At 30.2% G+C, this 17,912-nt stretch overlaps 1 protein-coding gene across 1 annotated transcript; it reads left to right on the forward strand.

Annotated features, from left to right (window-relative positions):
• Window positions 1–3,947, forward strand: LOC129914091 (zinc finger protein 675-like). Its single transcript, XM_055993152.1, has 3 exons — window positions 1–89; window positions 146–376; window positions 3,361–3,947. The coding sequence occupies exons 1-3, from the start codon at window positions 56–58 to the stop codon at window positions 3,837–3,839; spliced, it is 744 nt and encodes a 247-aa protein (XP_055849127.1). The 5' UTR covers window positions 1–55; the 3' UTR covers window positions 3,840–3,947.
• The last annotated feature ends 13,965 nt before the right edge of the window (window positions 3,948–17,912 follow it).

Raw genomic sequence — 17,912 nt, forward strand, 5'->3', positions numbered from 1 at the left:
AAATCGATGTAAATATTTTCTTTTCTTTCCTAACCCAGCCATAGTCACAGAAAACATGGAGTGTATAATAAAGGAGAAAGAATCTCCCGGTTTGTAATCATTACAAACATCATAAAACAATTGTATTAATAAACTTTGTTTACAGAACTCAACACCATCCTACAAGTAACCACCGAAAATGAAAATACAAATGAATTCATTTGTTTCCAATGCTTTAAAGATTTTGAAACTCAAGGTGTAATGCTGGAGCACATTGAAATCGAGCATTTCACATTTATTTGTGATAAATGTAACAAACATTTTCCCACCGAAAAGAGGCTTAAGAAACACTTGAGAGATGCTCATTTGTCTGGAAAGTTTCCATGTCCTATTTGTAGTAAGTGCCTGAGTGACTGAGCTTTGCTCGGTATATTAAAATGTTATAACTTTAAGGCCCAATTTATTCACACTCCATAAATTTAGGGTGCCAAAAAGGGAAATTTTAAAATTTGTATGCGATTTGACAGATTTCTAGTTTTTAATGGGGTCTTTAAAAATGTAATGGAGATTAAAAAAATTGCGCCTAAGTGACAAAAGTATAAAGAAAAAGATTTATGGACTGGATTTGAGTTTGCAATTTTATGAGTATTAGAGTATGCTAACTGTTTCCAGATTCGAATATCTAACAAGTTTTTTTTCGCGGCATTCTAAGGCAACGTGGGACAGAGGAGGACTCATACCACTTCCTTTCCTAATGCCCCAGTTTAGCAAAAAGCAGAAAAACTCTTGGAGACTTCTCCGCTGAGTTATATGAAGTCTCTTCCTTGCCACTAGGGAACATATTGAAATTCATCCAAATTTCAGGATGGTTCAGGGAGACACCTAACACAAACACCAACACCTAATTCCCAATAAATCCTTCCCTTACCCATCCAGACTCCTTCCCACCCTAACCCTGGGGAGCACAATGGATCCATGGAGATCCGAGTGAGATGATTCGACTTGTCGGATTATCACCCCGTTCAACCTAACCTAACCTAACCTAAGATAACGTGGGTTACAAAAAGCGATATTTAGAAAATATTATCCAGTGTTTTTTTACGTTTAGAATACAAAATAATTCTCTGTTAATATTCCTAAGTCTGAAAACTTCAATGCTGACAATCTGATTAGTCAAACTCAAGATATAAGCTACAATCATGAACCATTTTCATTTTTTAGAAATTTAATTTTTGAGTAGACTAGCTGACCCGGCAGACGCCTCTTCTGCTATTTACTTCCAATTTTGGAGTGTGTCAATTTTTTCAAAAAAAAAAAAAAAAAAAACAAAAAAAAATATATGGTCACAACATCAAATAAAGGTTTTTAAAAATAAAAGAATGTATTTTTTGAGTTCTATTGATCGCATTATCAAGATTGATGCTTCAGGCTTAAGGGAAATGTCATGGCATTAGTTCCTGTATTTTGATTATAAAATAGTACGAATTTAGCCTATTCATATGAGTTGAAAAACTAACTTTTTTGACCCCCTTGTAAACAATATAAAGCCGCGAACTAAAGCTGCTAGATATTTTAATTCGTTGTTATAACACATAAGGCTATAAAACTGCATACTCTCATTTTGTTTGGTTTTTTAATTGCGCCAAGTAGCAAAATCGAAAATAACAAAAATTGGGTGTGCTGCTCGTGTAGAAATTCAAATTATTAAGACGAAAATTTTTAATTTAAATACTGTCGCGCATCATTTAGTTTTATGAAAATAAATATCAGTAGATTCTCAGACTTAGACGATATGTACACAAAACTTCATAAAAATCGTTCCAAAAATATATAAAAAAATGTTTGGTTGGACCTATTTTCAGACCTACCCGATGTATACAAAAAATTCCGTAAAGATCGTTCCAAAAAGATATAAAAAAAAATTGGCTGGACCACCCTAACAATTTAGAGGTATGAAAAATAGATATTGGCCGATTCTCAGACCTATTCGATAAGCAAACAAAATTTCATAAAAATCGGTCCAGCCGTTTAGAAGAAACGGGAAATCCCTGTGGAATTAAAAAAAATTGTTTGTTTTGTTTGAAAAAATTCATTTATCAAAAAAAAACTACATATATTAGTAATAGATCCAAATTCAGCGAAAGCTCGATTTAAACAAAAAATAAAATAAAACACTACTCACTTCGAAATTAAAAAAGTGCTATGATTTTAAAATCGACTTAGTTATAGTTAAGCCAATTCTAAGTTTTGAAGTAAGATGTATGTTTTATTACCATTAATTTTTTTTTGTTAAAATCGAGTCAGTTACTAAGTGACTATGTATTTCTAGTAGTTTAAACCTTATATTTAACCTCAAAAGTCCCTAGATAGTCTCCGAAACCAATGCGCATCAAACATAGTGCAGTATGAAAACGAAAACTTTAAACGCATATTGTTCTCGAATCGCTTTTTTTGCGCGCCTTGCAACGTAACTCTAAAACTAATTAAGTTATTAACTTGAAATTAAGTGCAAATTATGCGTGAACTCGTTGGCCACAAATTGTTTATAAAAATATTGTTTTCTCGTTTTTTGGCCTCTAATTATTATTTTTCACCCCTTTTTTTTATTTAATTAAGTTGCATGCAAAGCGTAATAACATACTTTAATGGAATAAATTTTCACTTTTGATTATAAATAATTTTCTGAATCTGACCATCGCAAGGCGAAAACTCGAGCCGTCAACTTGAAAGCGCTGCAGAACCACCATTTTGTTTAATTTTTACTTAAAAAAATCGTATCAATATTTCATAATTTCTATATTAGATATCATGTAGTTTTCCGAATTTCAAAAAAAAAAAACTCAGTTTCACATACAAAAATATTGAAAAAGCAATCGTCCAGACGGATTCCCCCCCTTAAGTCAATTTCAGTGATACAAAAACGTTTTGTTCAATGTATTTATGGTACCAAATAAACAAATAGGTAGCTTAGAAGAAGAAGAACAACGTATAAAATAAGATTGGCGGCTTTTTAAAAATGACTTCCATTTTGCAATCGCTTAGAACTTAGAGGAACAAACCCTTTAAAACTTATTGAAGGCGTTATTTCATGGAAGTATTTAAAGCAGTTAACAAAAAAACTTATTTATCATGATAAAAGTGGGCGTGGCTGTGGGCGGATTTTTCTAAAATTTTTTACTCGCTTAGGAGAGCCCTGAAAATTTCATTGAAATCGTTCGGGTGGTTTCCGAGATACCAATTTTATAATATAATATTATATGTATACATATTATAAACAATTTTATCTCCTTTAAATTTATTAGATTAGATTAGTTTTAACAAGATTTGCCATTCCTACAAGTTCCTTAATTTTTGTTCAATTTTCTTTGTTTTTTCTTTCAGATAAAATATTTACACGTAAAGATCATTGCAAAGATCACGTTTACACGCATTCAGAAAAACCTCTATTTCGTTGCAAATTTGAAAATTGTGACAAGATATTTCGCCAGTCAATTAATCTAAAACAACACGAAAAAATACATACTGGAAACTATCGCAAACAATGTCCTCTATGTAATGAAAGTGTTGTACAATTGTCCAAACATTTGCATACTCATTTAGAAACAAAACAACATCAATGCAGTCATTGCGATAAATCCTTTACAAGACGTTGCTATTTGACTGCACACGAAAAAATTCACCTCGGTGAAGCTGGATTTTTCTGCAAGGATTGTGAAATGGAATTTAAATCATCTAACGCTCTTTACAAGCACACACGGAGTAAACACAATGCCGAGAAATATATTTGCGAAGTTCCAGGATGCGATCAGGAGTTTAATAGAAAGGACAATATGCAGTCGCATATGAAGCGAAAACATTAAAACAACAGTACAAAAAAAAATGTTGAATCTTATAAAATAAGGTAATGTGTAGGTTTGTCTTTTCATGGACGACCTGCTTCACTATTTAGTAAAAAAAACAAAATAGAATTGAGAGTGTAAAACTTATTAGTTAACTAGTTTACAAAAGCAAAACATACAACTTTACTTAATATACATGGTTGTGCATGGGCTTTTTTATTTCTAATAGAGCTTTTCCTAATTAAAATAGGTACAACATGTAAACCAGAGATACCAAGAAAGTATCTGGGTATTGCTGATTAAAACCTACTTATTTTATATGGTTTTCTGGTAAAGAGAGTATGAATTTTCTTAATTACTTTATACAACTGAAATTAAAATTACTTAGGATTTACTTTACATCTATCTATTTAGCTAAAATCAATTTGATTTGAACATTACATATATTAATTGAGAGTGTATTACCATTGAATAATTATACCTATATATTAAGAAGTGACACCGGAAAAAACAGGATGATTTTGAAAAAGACTTTGGCTACTAAGCGTTATTTTGACAGTGTTGGTAAAATAATATTTTTTTGCACTAACTCTTTATCCAAGGGTTTAAAAGAAGCAACCAAAAAATATGTTAAAAAATATTATAGATTTGAGGAAAAAGTTCTTCCAACATTCAATTAGTTGTAAATACGGCCATTATTGACGTCTTTGAGTTCAATAGTATAATAGTAGAATAATTGCTTTCCTTCTCTTAACACTTTTTTTTAAACAATGATGTAGAACTTAAAATCGTTTGTTCTTCTTCAGAACATTAAAATGATCAACATAGGCTTACCCAATCAAGGACTTCAAATTTAAATTTTTTTTTTTCACTTAAAAATACCAAGAAATACCATTCACATTTCCATGCCATATGTAATTTTAAAAATTCAAATCGTACTCATTTCAGCCATTTAAAAGAATAAACACTGTTTTGCAGTTAATTTTTTTTACGAGAATCTGCATTTCTAAATTAAGAAGAGATCATATTTCAAATTCCTTCAGTTTTTTGTTTTTTAAACAGCATTCTTGTCTTTTCGGTAAAACTAAAAGATTTTAATCCACACATATTTTTCAAAATTATAACTTAATAATTAAACTGCATTTATAAAACTCTATTTATGGGTCTTTAATTCAAATTACTTTAGAATACATTCAAACATCAAAGAAAACGACTTTGTAGATAGAATATTATCTTACCAACACTGTTAAGAATAATATTAGAACTCACGAGGCTGAAAAACTATTTTTCAAAACCTTAACTTCTGGTTTTCAATCTCTCTTGGGATACGAGCCCAGATATTCGTTTCATTTTGTTTTCATTTTGTGTATATGAGACAAAATTCTTTACTTTCTTTTTTCTATTATACATACATAATGAAGGGTCCAGAGGAAAAACAACACATGTCCACTTTTTGTCAACAATAAACTAATGATGAGGTCTTGTAGTATTTACTGAGCATCCTTACTTTTTGAAAACAAATTAAAGCCGTACTAAGAAAATAAATAAGTGATGTGCCTTTAGTACTAAGTTGTATGAAGGTCAAAATTTTAAAATGCGTTTATCTCAAAATGAGTTGAAATGGACTTGTGCTGTTTTTCGTCTGGACCCTTCATATTTGACTGCCGAAAAATTTCAATGTGTCACTTCAAAATATAATTATTCAATGGTATTACTTCGCTCATATATGCATAGTAAAAACAGATTACTTCTAATTTTTGTGAAAGTTTCATAAAAAAGTAAGTGGTCACTCCAAATGTAAAAAATATGAACTCACTTATCACCCCTTAGCATGAATGTTAACTGTGAAACTAGCCCAAACTGTTTAAGGGTAAAACTCTCTTATTTAATAGTTATAACATTTATATTGGCTTAAATTTCAATTAAATTCTAAAATAAAATTAAACATAATGAGGAAAAAGTTGAAAACCGATTATTCGGATGAAATAATTGTCGATAGTTGAAATTGATTCATTCCAAATGTTTATATAACTTGTAAAAATGCTTAATTTCTTCATTAAAAACTGAGTGATCATTATCTAGTCAATAAACAATTGTTGTTTATTAACTTTACTCAAAAAAAAAAAAATTACTTATACTGGGTATAATGTGCACAAGATATTGCTCAATTGGATGAGACTGAGCTCTAAAACAGAGCTAAGGGTAAAAAATTGCGTTACATATTAGCTTAATATTTATTATAATTAAGTTGCTACTGCTGTTTTACTTATTCCAGTTATAAGTTAGTTTGTAAAATGAATTATTATATAATGAATATTATATAAGAAAGTAAGACCAGAAAAACCTAATTTAAAAATAAATTAATTGTACGCTGAAATGTATTGTTCGGTGTATTATTTAGTTTAAATGTTTTGGGATAAAAAAAAGGTTTAATTCAATTAAAATATGTATAAAAGTTAATTTAAATTTATATGATAAATAAAGGTTAAACAATTAATAACTGTTGTTTAATATTTGACTTCATAGTTTGTGGTTTGATTTTTAAATAACTGTTAAATGCAAAATTTGGTGAAGAAAGGTTACGTAGTAAAGATGACTGATAAGTGTGGTCAAATTTAGTCTAGAGAATAACCCATTGTAATACCACATGAAGCTGGTGAATCTTATTCGACGTCGAAACGCTTGGAAACTTTTAATGTATGATAAATCACTGGGGCCAAACGGACTTAATCGACTTGATGGTGGTCTGACGGTCCAAACTTTATCATTGTCTATTTATTTATGGAGGGAGTCGACTGTAGGTATATGATTAACCGAGAGAAAACAAATTTAAGGTAAAAGTTACAAATTTCAAATACAAATTTGTATGGGGAAAGTATGGCCCAAGAGGCACGGGTTAATGTTGTCCAAGTAATTTTTTACTCGCGATATAGTAGGTACTATATCAAGTTATGCATTCGTAAAAAAAGTTGATATAACAATCAAACATGACATTACGATGACAGAGAATGCGAAAAAAGTGGGTCTCCGTTTGTCTGTCAGTCTGTCTGTTTGTCGACTTTAACGATTTTGAAATTTTTTTTTTCTAAAAATGCATCTTTATAAAAGAAATAAAATTGCATAGGTACTTTTTTTAGCTCAATTTTTTAAAGAGTTGTTTTTTTTTTCATTTAAATACGAATTTTTAGATTTTTTTTCATATAAATTTACCACATTTGTATTGTTAAATATTTTGTTTAATATTTTAGTTATTTGAATTCTAAGAGCAAGTACGTGCGACCCAGTCTTTTATTTTATTTTGCTCAGTTCCCCTTATTTAGGGATTAAACTCTAGATCTAGAAGATGTCTCCCCCGAAAATATCACTTAAAGTAAAAACGGACACCCTAATGTACGTGTATACATAGGTTTCAGCTATTGATTCCTCATATACATAAATGCTGTCAACTTATTGCTAAAAAATAATATTTTTTATCATAAAATTATTTTGTAGAAAATTTAACAAAAGGTAGTTTAATAAAAATAAAATAAAAAGTAACGAACACAACTCTTAACTTCATTACTGCTAAACAAAAATTATTGAGAATTGATTTAATTCCTTCTATTTTGTTCATGATTTTTTATAACAACATTCTCTGAAAAGGAGTATGCTACAATTTGTAAGTTTTGAAACGAAAATATAATTATTTATGCATGAAAAGCTCTTGCTGCGACGTTCATATTTCATGATTTAAAAATCAATTTAAAACATGTCATAACCAGCACCCTTTATGAGTGTATTACGAAGAATTTGTTATTGAAACATCATTTTCCCCCTATTTAAAGAAAAATCATTCTTAAAGTTCATTGAAACTTCGTAAGTCGGTACTTTTCAGTTGTTTATTGTTTAAATTCTACAACACTACACATAAACTTTGGTATTGAAACTTTTTAATCTAATTAAACAAAATTTTATTTTTAATGCAGTTATTAGTTTAATGTAATTTTAAATCTATGATTTACCTAATCCCTTTTTTCAAATTTTATTTATTTTTCTTTGAACTTTAAATGAAATTTCGTGTGTGCATATTTATGTACATATAAATGTATGTAATTGGAAGTTATTAACATACTGAACACTGAAGAAATATTGCTTTTGGGTTATACACACAATAAAGATACTTTTGGGTTTTGGTTTAACGTAAGTATAATTTGTTAGCTCTAATTTTAATTTAAATTATTTTCAGCTCGAAAAAAGTATGCAATTAGATTTCTTTAATTAAGATGCAGATTGGATTTTTTTTTTAAAATCGTTAGTGCCGTTTTTGAAAAACAAAAAATTACACTGTGTTACAAAAAGAAGGTTTCAAAATATTCGCGTGCAGAGACCTATCACGTTTTGTAGAGCTAGTCGCACTGATTACGAAACGGTATTCAAAAAGTCCCTAACACCCCCAAAATCTGGAGTTAGGGGCAAAAAACAGATTTTTGGACCTTTACCCATTGAAAAAATTCTAGCTCCGTCTAATTTGGAACTGATTTTCATAAAAAATACCTCGTTTTATTAAGAAATAAATATTATTTAAGAATATATTTTTAAAACAGCATGTTGTTTTGAAAACATATCTTTTAAATTAATGTCGAAGTTGGGCAAATGACGAAAAAAATGGAATTTTTGAACTTTGACAGCTTATAAATTCTAGGTGGTTTAACCGAATCACATGTTATATACATTGTTGAAAAGGTATAATTATCTTCTATCAAAAAACCGATTTTGCCCCTAACTCCAGATTTTGGGGGTGTTAGGAACATTTTAAATACCGCTTCATAATCAGTGCGACTAGCTCTACAAAAAGTGATAGGTCTCCGCTCGCGTATATTTTGAGTGTTACACAGTGTTATTTTTCTATTAAAAACACACTAATAATAAAAGGTAGTACAATGTACTAGACCTACCTAGGGTAGGTTTTTTGATGCGAATTCATAAGGTCCGTTTTTCCCATCAGGTCCTGGTTTTGAGTAAAGTACAAAATATCACAAAAAATTGTTCGTGGTTTTTTGCACTTCACTCAAAACTTAGACCTTTACGGGACAAACGGATTTCAGAATTCAGATTTAAATTCAGCGTATCAAAATACATAGCCCTAGGTGGTTCTCGTAAATATGTACAAATATCTTTTATCCAAAGACAGACCAAGTTTTGAAAACTAAAACATGATTTTTGTTCTTGCGATATTGGTAGGTATTGTCGGAAAAGTAAAATCGAGCTTGATATAAAAAATCAGCCATGACATTACAATGATAGAGAATGCGAAAACAGTGGGTCCCGCAATTCTGTCTGTCTGTATGTCGGTTTGTCTCTATCTCGAGCTACAACGCAAACCACTGAAGCGATTAAGTTCAAATTTTGCTAGTTATGTTTTTAATGAAGATTCCCTATAGGGGAAATTGATTTTTTTTATAACCAAAATTAACGGTACCTCCCATAAGACAAAAAAGAAAAAGCTTGTTTTTCTCAAAAACGACTTTAACGATTTTCATTAAAAAGTACGTGTATTGTCACGCATGAAATTAAAAAAAAATATTTTTTTTTGACCATTTTTTGCACCTTTCATGTATACAAATGTTTCATAACTCTCAGTGTTCGATTTTTGAAAAATATTTCATTTTTTTTTTTAAATCGTTTTTTTTTTTTTTTTTGAAAGCTTGTTTTTATGTGTCGAATAAAATAATTTCTAAAATACTACTATCAAAATCACTTTTTCAATGAAGAACTTTTTTTGTTTTTCTTCAATTCTTCAATCTCAATTATTCTTGCCAAAACTTTCTTAAAAACAACTCCATATTTTTATATTTGACCGTTCATAAAAAAGCTAAGTACTTTCAATTATAATTGCGAAATCATGTATCATATCAACAAATACGTTTTATTTTATGCAATTTGAAACAAACAAAACATGTGCAATACAGAAGAATAATTGTATCAACCCTTCTGAAGGGAATCCTCAGTGACTCAATAGCTCAAAATGTTAATATTTTTAACGAACATATACCATAAGAACAAGCATGTACATACGTGTCATCTAGCAATATTTCATCGTTTTTGCTATTAAAAAAAAGTCCGTTTTTTTACTTCCTCTATTGGGCAAGTATTGGTTTTGTCTCAAAAAAAAAAGAAGTTTTACTCAAAACCAACATTACGATGACGGAGAGGTCAGAAAAAGTGGGTATCGTAATTCAGCTCGTCTGTGCGTACATCTGTACACATTTCCACAGTCGAAACGGGTGGACGAATTTTCTTTCCTCCCATACAAAATTTTCAAGTTATTGCAAATTTCTCAAAAATGGCTCTAACGATTTAGATTAGACTTTGCATACGTACCTTATATTCAATACTGTTGCAATAAAACTGCATTTTAAGTTTTTCAAAAAAGTCAAATAACAAAAAAAAAATATTTTCTTTTCTTTCTTTAAAATTTATATCAATTTATTATCTACAAGTTAACTAATATAAAAGTACTTTGAAATGCAAGAGCTAATACGTGTGACTCAGTCGTTCATTTTATTTTATTTACCGACTTCCAAAAAGGAGGAGGTATTCAATTCGTTTGTATTTTTTTTTTTTTTTGTGTTTGTTACCTCATAACTTTGGACTGAGTGAACCAATTTTGATGATTCTTTTTGTATTGGATAGCTGCAATGTGGTCCCATTTTAATTTCGTTCAGTTCTGTCCATTGGAACTATTAGAAAAACCATAAAACCCAGTTTTAGCCATGGAAGTCGGTTTAGTTTTTTTGATAAAAATGATTATTTTATTTTTTCTTCGCCGATAAGGCCCTATTTATGGTTGTAAATGATGTTAACAAAGAATTAGCAAAAATATTTATACGATTGTGTGTTTTTTAAGAATGTAGTTCAGTCAATGAGGAGTCAAATGCAGGGGATCCGAAAAAAGTTGTGACGTCAGCTAAGTTTGAATGCAGTATTGAAGAGGGGTTTATCCTGAGTACACAAATCTCAGTTTGCGTATTGTTTGGTCTTGTGGGGCGTCCGCCATTTTAAAAACGCATTAGTCCTAATATCTCGAGAATGACTGGTAGGACAGAAAACTTGCGAGAAATTTTTAGATTGGAAATATTATCATCTTTCTTTCTCTAGCATATCATTTTTTTTCTAGGAGTTCTACTTTCAGAGTAAGTGAACCGCAAAGTATCTCATTTTCAGCAATTTCCCATTTAACTCTAAAGGTTGTTTAAAATATTTAAAACATCAAAAAACGCACAATTACGTACTGTAACTTTAAAATAATAACACCTAGAGAAAAATGATGTACTAGACAAAGATAATAATTATATTTCCAATCTAAAAATTTCTTGGAAGTATACGAAATATTATCTTGCAAACTGTTGTCAACGTTTTTGTTTTTAATAACGAAAGAGAAATAGAGAATAAAATCGCCCCTTTACGTTGTTCCTGTATCCTGTTAAAGTATAGTATTGGGTGCTTTTCATCTTAAAAATCCTATAACCAATCCTATTTTTTTCTCGTCTTGCCAGATTGTTTCCTTATTCTGTTCAATGGATCGAGAAATATTGTTAGCTTTATTTTGCATCCAATATATAAACTCTAAAGATAAAAAGGAAACTTTTCTTTTAACAGAGTTTATGCATACCTTTGCCGGAAGCAAAGAAATATATCTGACAGCAGGATAAGAGAACAGCTAATCCAAAAAGTCATTTAATGATCCATTGCAAAAAAAAAGATGAAAGCATATTTTTTTTTAAATATAAAAAGATATTAAATTGACCATGGATGAAATTTAGTTTTATTTTCTCCTTGCCCATTAGAGCGTGTACGCATATTTTGGTTAATAATATTAATGATGCGGTCAGCTTTTGAAAAAAACTTACATATAAAACATCCTTTTGAGAAGACCTCTTCAAGTAACAAAATTACTCAATTCATTTCCGTTTTACTTTTCCTTCGTGAATCCTTTGAAACAATTTTGCATTCTCAACCGGACGCCAGATATAAAACCCTTCTTTCCGAGTTTCATTTGCTTTTTAAAATGCTAATAAGGAAAGTTCATTTGGGTGAAAGAGAAAAAAGTAATACATATTATGATTAAATTGCTCCAGCCTAAAAAGTAAAAAGATAAGAAGAAAAAAAAAAATTAATTTATCTGATGTTAAACTGTTGTCTAATGACATTATCTAAGAAAAATCATCAAAAATTATTTATTGAATAATGTTTGAACTTTAAGTCAAGTCAAAATAAAATAAAATCAAAGTTTCATGCCCTATTTATGGTAAAATAAGGTGTTCCTACTCAATCCATTAACAATGTACTTGATTATTCAAGTAAATTTCTATTTGGTTGAAGAGATAAACAAAATAATTTGGTCGAAAAATGTTTGAGAAACTTCTTTTATGAAGTTTTCTTCATAAAGGAGAATTGGCTTTTTCTATCAGTTATGTCCCATCTCCCATCGATCAGTGTAACACAAAGTGACCTATATTACTGGAAGGGTCTCAATAAAAAACGCCAAGACAAAGCTTTTTCTTTTATGATCAGGGCCACGAGAAATGAAGCTAAGCCACAAAATTTTTTATAAGGAAATATATAAATAAAATGCATGATTGGGTTGCACGTACTTGCTCTTATTTTATTCTTTTTATGAAAAAAATTTTATTTTATCAAAGCATTTTTGATTATGTAAAAAAATACATAAAATCTGTTTTTATAATCGATGGAACAACGTTTTTAATGACTTTTATCACAAAACGAAGTATGCCATCTGATTTTTTGAATGAAAAGGAATTTTTAGAAAAAAAAATTTAAAATCGTTAGAGCCTTTTTTTTTTAAAAAATAATTTTTTGCATAGGTACAAAAATTTTCCAAAATTTTTCCAAAAAGTTGGTATGTCATTTTGAAAAAATAATTTAGTACATGTAAAATAGGCATTTAAAAAAAAAAATGTTACACTCATGAAACTTGGCAAAAAGTTTGCTTTTGGGATAAGATCCAAGTACATAAAAAGTCTATAAAAAAAAGTTGGGTAGAAGGGTGTTTTTTCGCGGACAACAAGAGGGAGGGGGTGAAGGTCAAAAATATACTGAAAAAAATTGTTTGTCGAATATTATCATATGACACATGTTTTCAAGGTATTTTTTGATGCTGAATCTAATGACATAAAAATAAAGTCAATACGATTGCTCTAAGAAAAGTTATTGCCGATTAAAAACAAGGGTGCTTGTTTTTTGAATTCAACAGGGTAATTCCATGAAAAAGTGGACACGAATTTTGAACAAATTATGCAGTCTTTTTACTTTTTTTATTAGCAAATTACTATTTACAACCGGCAACTCTTTATGCAAGTTGCAAGAAAAGATTCTTTGTTGTATTCCCTTATGGATAGACATAAAATTCAGGGAGTTTAATAATCTTAAAGCATTTTTATAGCATAAGCTTGCCAACAACAGAAGAATTTCACATGAAAATGACGGAAAAACAAGCAAACTGAAAATATGATGAATCTAATAGTGACGATGACAATATCCCCTCGTGAGTGCTAAAATAAGTTAACATTTAAGCAAGCTTCGTTATTGTTATTCGATCAAAAAAAAACTTGAGTGAAAATGCATCTTTTCTTTACTTTTGGAACCACAAATCGCAGGTAACATGAGTTACCAAAATAATGTAACGTGAGTTACCTAAATATTTTAAAATTTTCTCTGGAAATATTGAAAAAATGTTTGGTTTTGTAACTCATATTAAAAGCTTGTAATTTTGTATGTATGGAATCTTCATTGAAAACAAATTAAGATTCTTAATTTTACATAAAAACTTCATACTGTCGGACTCTTAAAATTCGTGTCCGATTTTTGTAACGTGAGTTACCATCAAACTTTTATTTTTCCCAAGCAAATGTTAAAAATAAAGACAATTTTTTTAGTTAATTATGAAAGTAATAGTTATGCTCCATAGCATGGATAGTAATTTCGTATCAATTTTACATTAAAATTGAAAAAAAAAATTATTTATGTGTTGGAAATTTTTTGTGAATGTAACGTGAGTTACCATGGAATTGCCCAACAAGTAAAATATAACCGAAACCCATGTGAAAAACATGCTAAACTGATAAAATTCGGGATGAAGGTTTTAGATAAAGCAGCGACAAAGGATTCATAAAGTTCTTAAAATTATTTTTGGTGAAAGGGTGTTTTTTTGATGGGTTAAGTTGTGTGCGAGGAAGGTATCATTACAGCTGACTTAAATTTTATTAATTTTTAAAACTTGGTGTAAATGTTTTGGTTGGTATAAGAATTAAGAATCTATAAAGTGTACAAAATTATCTTGAGTGAAAGGGTGTTTTTTTTTTTTAAGAAATGATGAAAATCGGAATTAGTACCACAAAAACTAGGAAAAAATAGTTACACCAAAGAAAATTGGTTAAAATGTTTCATTTATAACAGAAACTAAGAACCAAGGGTGTTTTTTTGGGAAATAGGGAAAAATCCGTGATAAGTCCGATAAAATCAATGGTATAAATGGTACCCTTACAAAATTCATTAAATATGTTCTCTTTCCCATGGGAATTACGAATAATGTAAGTCTATACATTTTTATGTGAAAGGGTGTTTTTTTTAGAAATAAAGAAAATATGGGTATATTTGAAAAAGTGTGTAATACTTGAGTAATATTAGTGGTACCCTATTGAAATTTAGCAATTATGTTACTTTTAAGATAAGAAACAAGAATCTAAAGTGTCTATAAAAATATCATGGTTAAAAGGGTGTTTTTTTGAGTGAAAACAAAAAATATAGGTCACCCTAATGAAATTTGGTAAAAACATTGATTTTGGGATAGAAAGCAAGAATAAAGAGTTTTCATAACAAACATTTTGGTGCAAGGGTGTTTTTTTTCGAAGAGACAGTAAAATCTGCAATTGGTTACAAAATGCCAATGATTCATTTTATTTATATGGTTTTGATGACAAATTAAACATTTATAGATAAGTTCTTACACGTTTTACGCGAATTATTGGCTTTTTGGCAGATACCGTTCATGTGCAAAAATAAATTCTTTTATTTCAAACGTTGAGTCTTATACCATTACACACAAAAATTTCAATCAAAATCGTTAGAGCGGTTTTGGAAAAAAAAAAAAATACTTTTTTATTTCCGTTATATGGCATCAGGTACCGTTCAAATTCTCCTCTAACGAATCACCGAAAACTGCTATCCACCAAGTTTGAAGAAAATCGCTTCACTAGTTTAGACTGTAGCTCAAGGTATATGCAGATAAACAGACAGACATAATTGCGACCCACTTTTTTTTACATTCTCCATCATCGTTATGGTATGTCTGACTGTTATTTCGAGTTCGAATGTCTTACGAGTCCTAAACTTGCTCTATTATTAGCTGTGTTTTATTTTACTCGTGATCCAGATCAGATCATTGTATTTATTTGCGAAACAAAAACAAAACAAAATCCTGCTTTTGTTGTAAAGCTTATAAAAACAATGATCTGATCTGCATCACGAGGAAAATAAAACACAGCTGTTGTACCTATGTATATGTATATCGCAAGTAAAATTGTTTTTAAAATAAATTAATACAAAGAAAACAATTATTTAAATAATTTTTACAATTACTGTCTAGATCTCATAACAAAGAATGACATTTTATTTCTTGTTCTTCAAATTTTTATAGAAAAACAAAAAAAAAAAAAACAATTAAAAATGTTATGTACTAAATTATGTAAATATTTGAAAAAATTATGTATAAGGACAAAGTAAAATTTTTTCTAAAGTTATATCCTACAAATCCTACGCCAATAAACGAATTCGTTTACCAAACGTTGACAAGGACGCGCAAAGGTACAGAATTGTAATAATAAAACAGCATTCCTTGGAGACTGACTTACAACTTTCCAAATAAAAAATTAAATCAAATACTCAAATGGAACCTTAATTTACATACATTTTATGAACATGATAAATAAAACTAAGAACTATTACGTATACGCCATAGTGAACACCAAATTATCTTTTTCTTAATCGATTGCGTGCTATACTTAAGTAGTTGCTATAAATATCGATTCTTAAACTATTATTATCACTGTAATGATTTTCAGCATTTGCTAACATACAAAATACTTTCAAAAATAAATTTATTTCTAAAAAATTGAAATTCGGTAATTGACATTTAACTTAAAGATCCTTTTGCAATGTCTGTTTTTTCCACTCAATTTTAATTATTTTTTTCAATAATTCTTTTCTCCTTGAGGCATTCGTCCGACTAATCACAACTTTCAAGGGAATTTCAAATGACATCAAAATCACATCAAAGGCAAACTTAGATATTGTCTTCGCTCGGAGCATTATCCGCATTGCTAAGCTACTTTGATTTCATATCAATCAAAAGAAACAACAATTAATTTGCATTTTCCCTCCATCCACAGTCATAATCCCTGTTCCAACACATTTTTTTTTTTGTTTTTCTTAAGCCTTCAATTGCTAATCGTTTTATAAAAACAGATTAATAAAAAAAGAAAGATTTTTTTTATTTATTCTTACACATGCATTCCTTTGCGATATAGGATATTTTAAGCGGAAATGCTTTTCTATCACAGTCTGGTAACTATGAACACTCATCCAGTACAAATTGCAAGAAGTAAAGATGGTAGATTTCAATAGGAGGAGGGATTGGGGGTTGGTGGTTGTTGTTTCATTTACGCCAACCCGCGCCATTAGTTTAACTATCCGGCATAGTAGTTTTCCACTTACATTTATTGGAAAATATTTTTCTTCGTTAACATCAACGCACATAGCAGTTGTTGAAGTATATTACATCCTTAGGCCAAAGGACAGGACGTGCTCAAAGTGATTTCTGGCATTTGTGATTCCGTTGCTCGTTTTTCTATTCCTCTTTATTGAACCCAAGTTTTACTATAGCTGTGCTGTGGATAAATATAACCCCACTCAACGATGCTTTCTATAGTTTTCCAACTGACCAAAGCGTCCATCAGCCTCAATCCCATTTGAGACTGCAAAGAAAATTAAAACGGACGCTTAGACGTCTAATTACTACACAATTTGCTTATTTCATTTAAGCCATTCTAAGCTACAATTAATTTTAGTAGACGGTTTCACACAGAGTCATCTTCAACGAGAGTCCACCAAAACCCCGCACCAATGCCAGGGATCATCCTGAAAGGACTTGTGCAATTCCATTATATACCATCCATTTACATATAGGTATATGAACACTACTGTGCCCAGGCAGCAATAAAACACCACAAAAAATGACTAGTGGAGTCAGGCAAGTTTGACTGTAATGAGGTCGTGAGAAGATTAAAATTGCGTAAGCAGTAACCATGTAGTTTTCAGATCACGGTACGGCTACGGTATACGTCAACGTCGAGCGGGCAGGCATCGGCATGGCAAAGGCAATGGCAGTTGTTGGGTCGCAATCTAGCCCGTTTTGAAATTTCCATTTTAAAACCATGAGAGAAGAGAAGGCCTTTCGAGAGGAATTTGCTTTAAATGGTTTTTATTGGGCTATTGTGTTTAGGACTACGGGATTGTTTACACACGAATCAGGAACGTGAGATTTTCTACGTATTGTAGATGTTTGCGTGGGTCTCTATACTAAACTTGCACTGACAGAATTTTGAACGTTAAACACGTTTGATGCTGCCGAATCTACCACGTTAGACAAGTTGAATTCAGGTATACGAGAGCGAGAGTATACCTTACCTATGGCTGCTGACACGACGACACACAATATAACACAGGAGCGGACGTGTGTCGGAAATTGTTTACATACAATTAATTCAAAGTGAGGAATTTAGTGGATTCTCGTAACAGTTTGTGTAGAATTCCAGCCGTTAAGTGCAGGTCGTGATTTGATTGCGGTTGCTCTGTTTAGGTTTAAAATTAGCTACAATTGAAGTGAATTGTTTTGAATGTCCGATCAAAGGCTTCGGAATGTTTGATGAATTTCCTATAGTTTCTATTTGTTAGAATGAACAAAAATCTTAGTGGAATAATTACACATGACGGATTTAGGAAAAAAGTTTGCTCTTTGTTGATGATTACTTTTTTTTT

This window comes from Episyrphus balteatus, chromosome 3 (genome assembly GCF_945859705.1).
Source record: "Episyrphus balteatus chromosome 3, idEpiBalt1.1, whole genome shotgun sequence".
Taxonomy (NCBI): domain Eukaryota; kingdom Metazoa; phylum Arthropoda; class Insecta; order Diptera; family Syrphidae; genus Episyrphus; species Episyrphus balteatus.

Coding starts and splice junctions, on each gene's coding strand:
- LOC129914091 (XM_055993152.1), top strand. CDS start 56: ATGGAGTGTATAATAAAGGAGAAAGAATCTCCCG. Junction 90..145: donor AAAGGAGAAAGAATCTCCCG/GTTTGTAATCAT, acceptor CTTTGTTTACAG/AACTCAACACCATCCTACAA. Junction 377..3,360: donor GTTTCCATGTCCTATTTGTA/GTAAGTGCCTGA, acceptor TTTTTCTTTCAG/ATAAAATATTTACACGTAAA.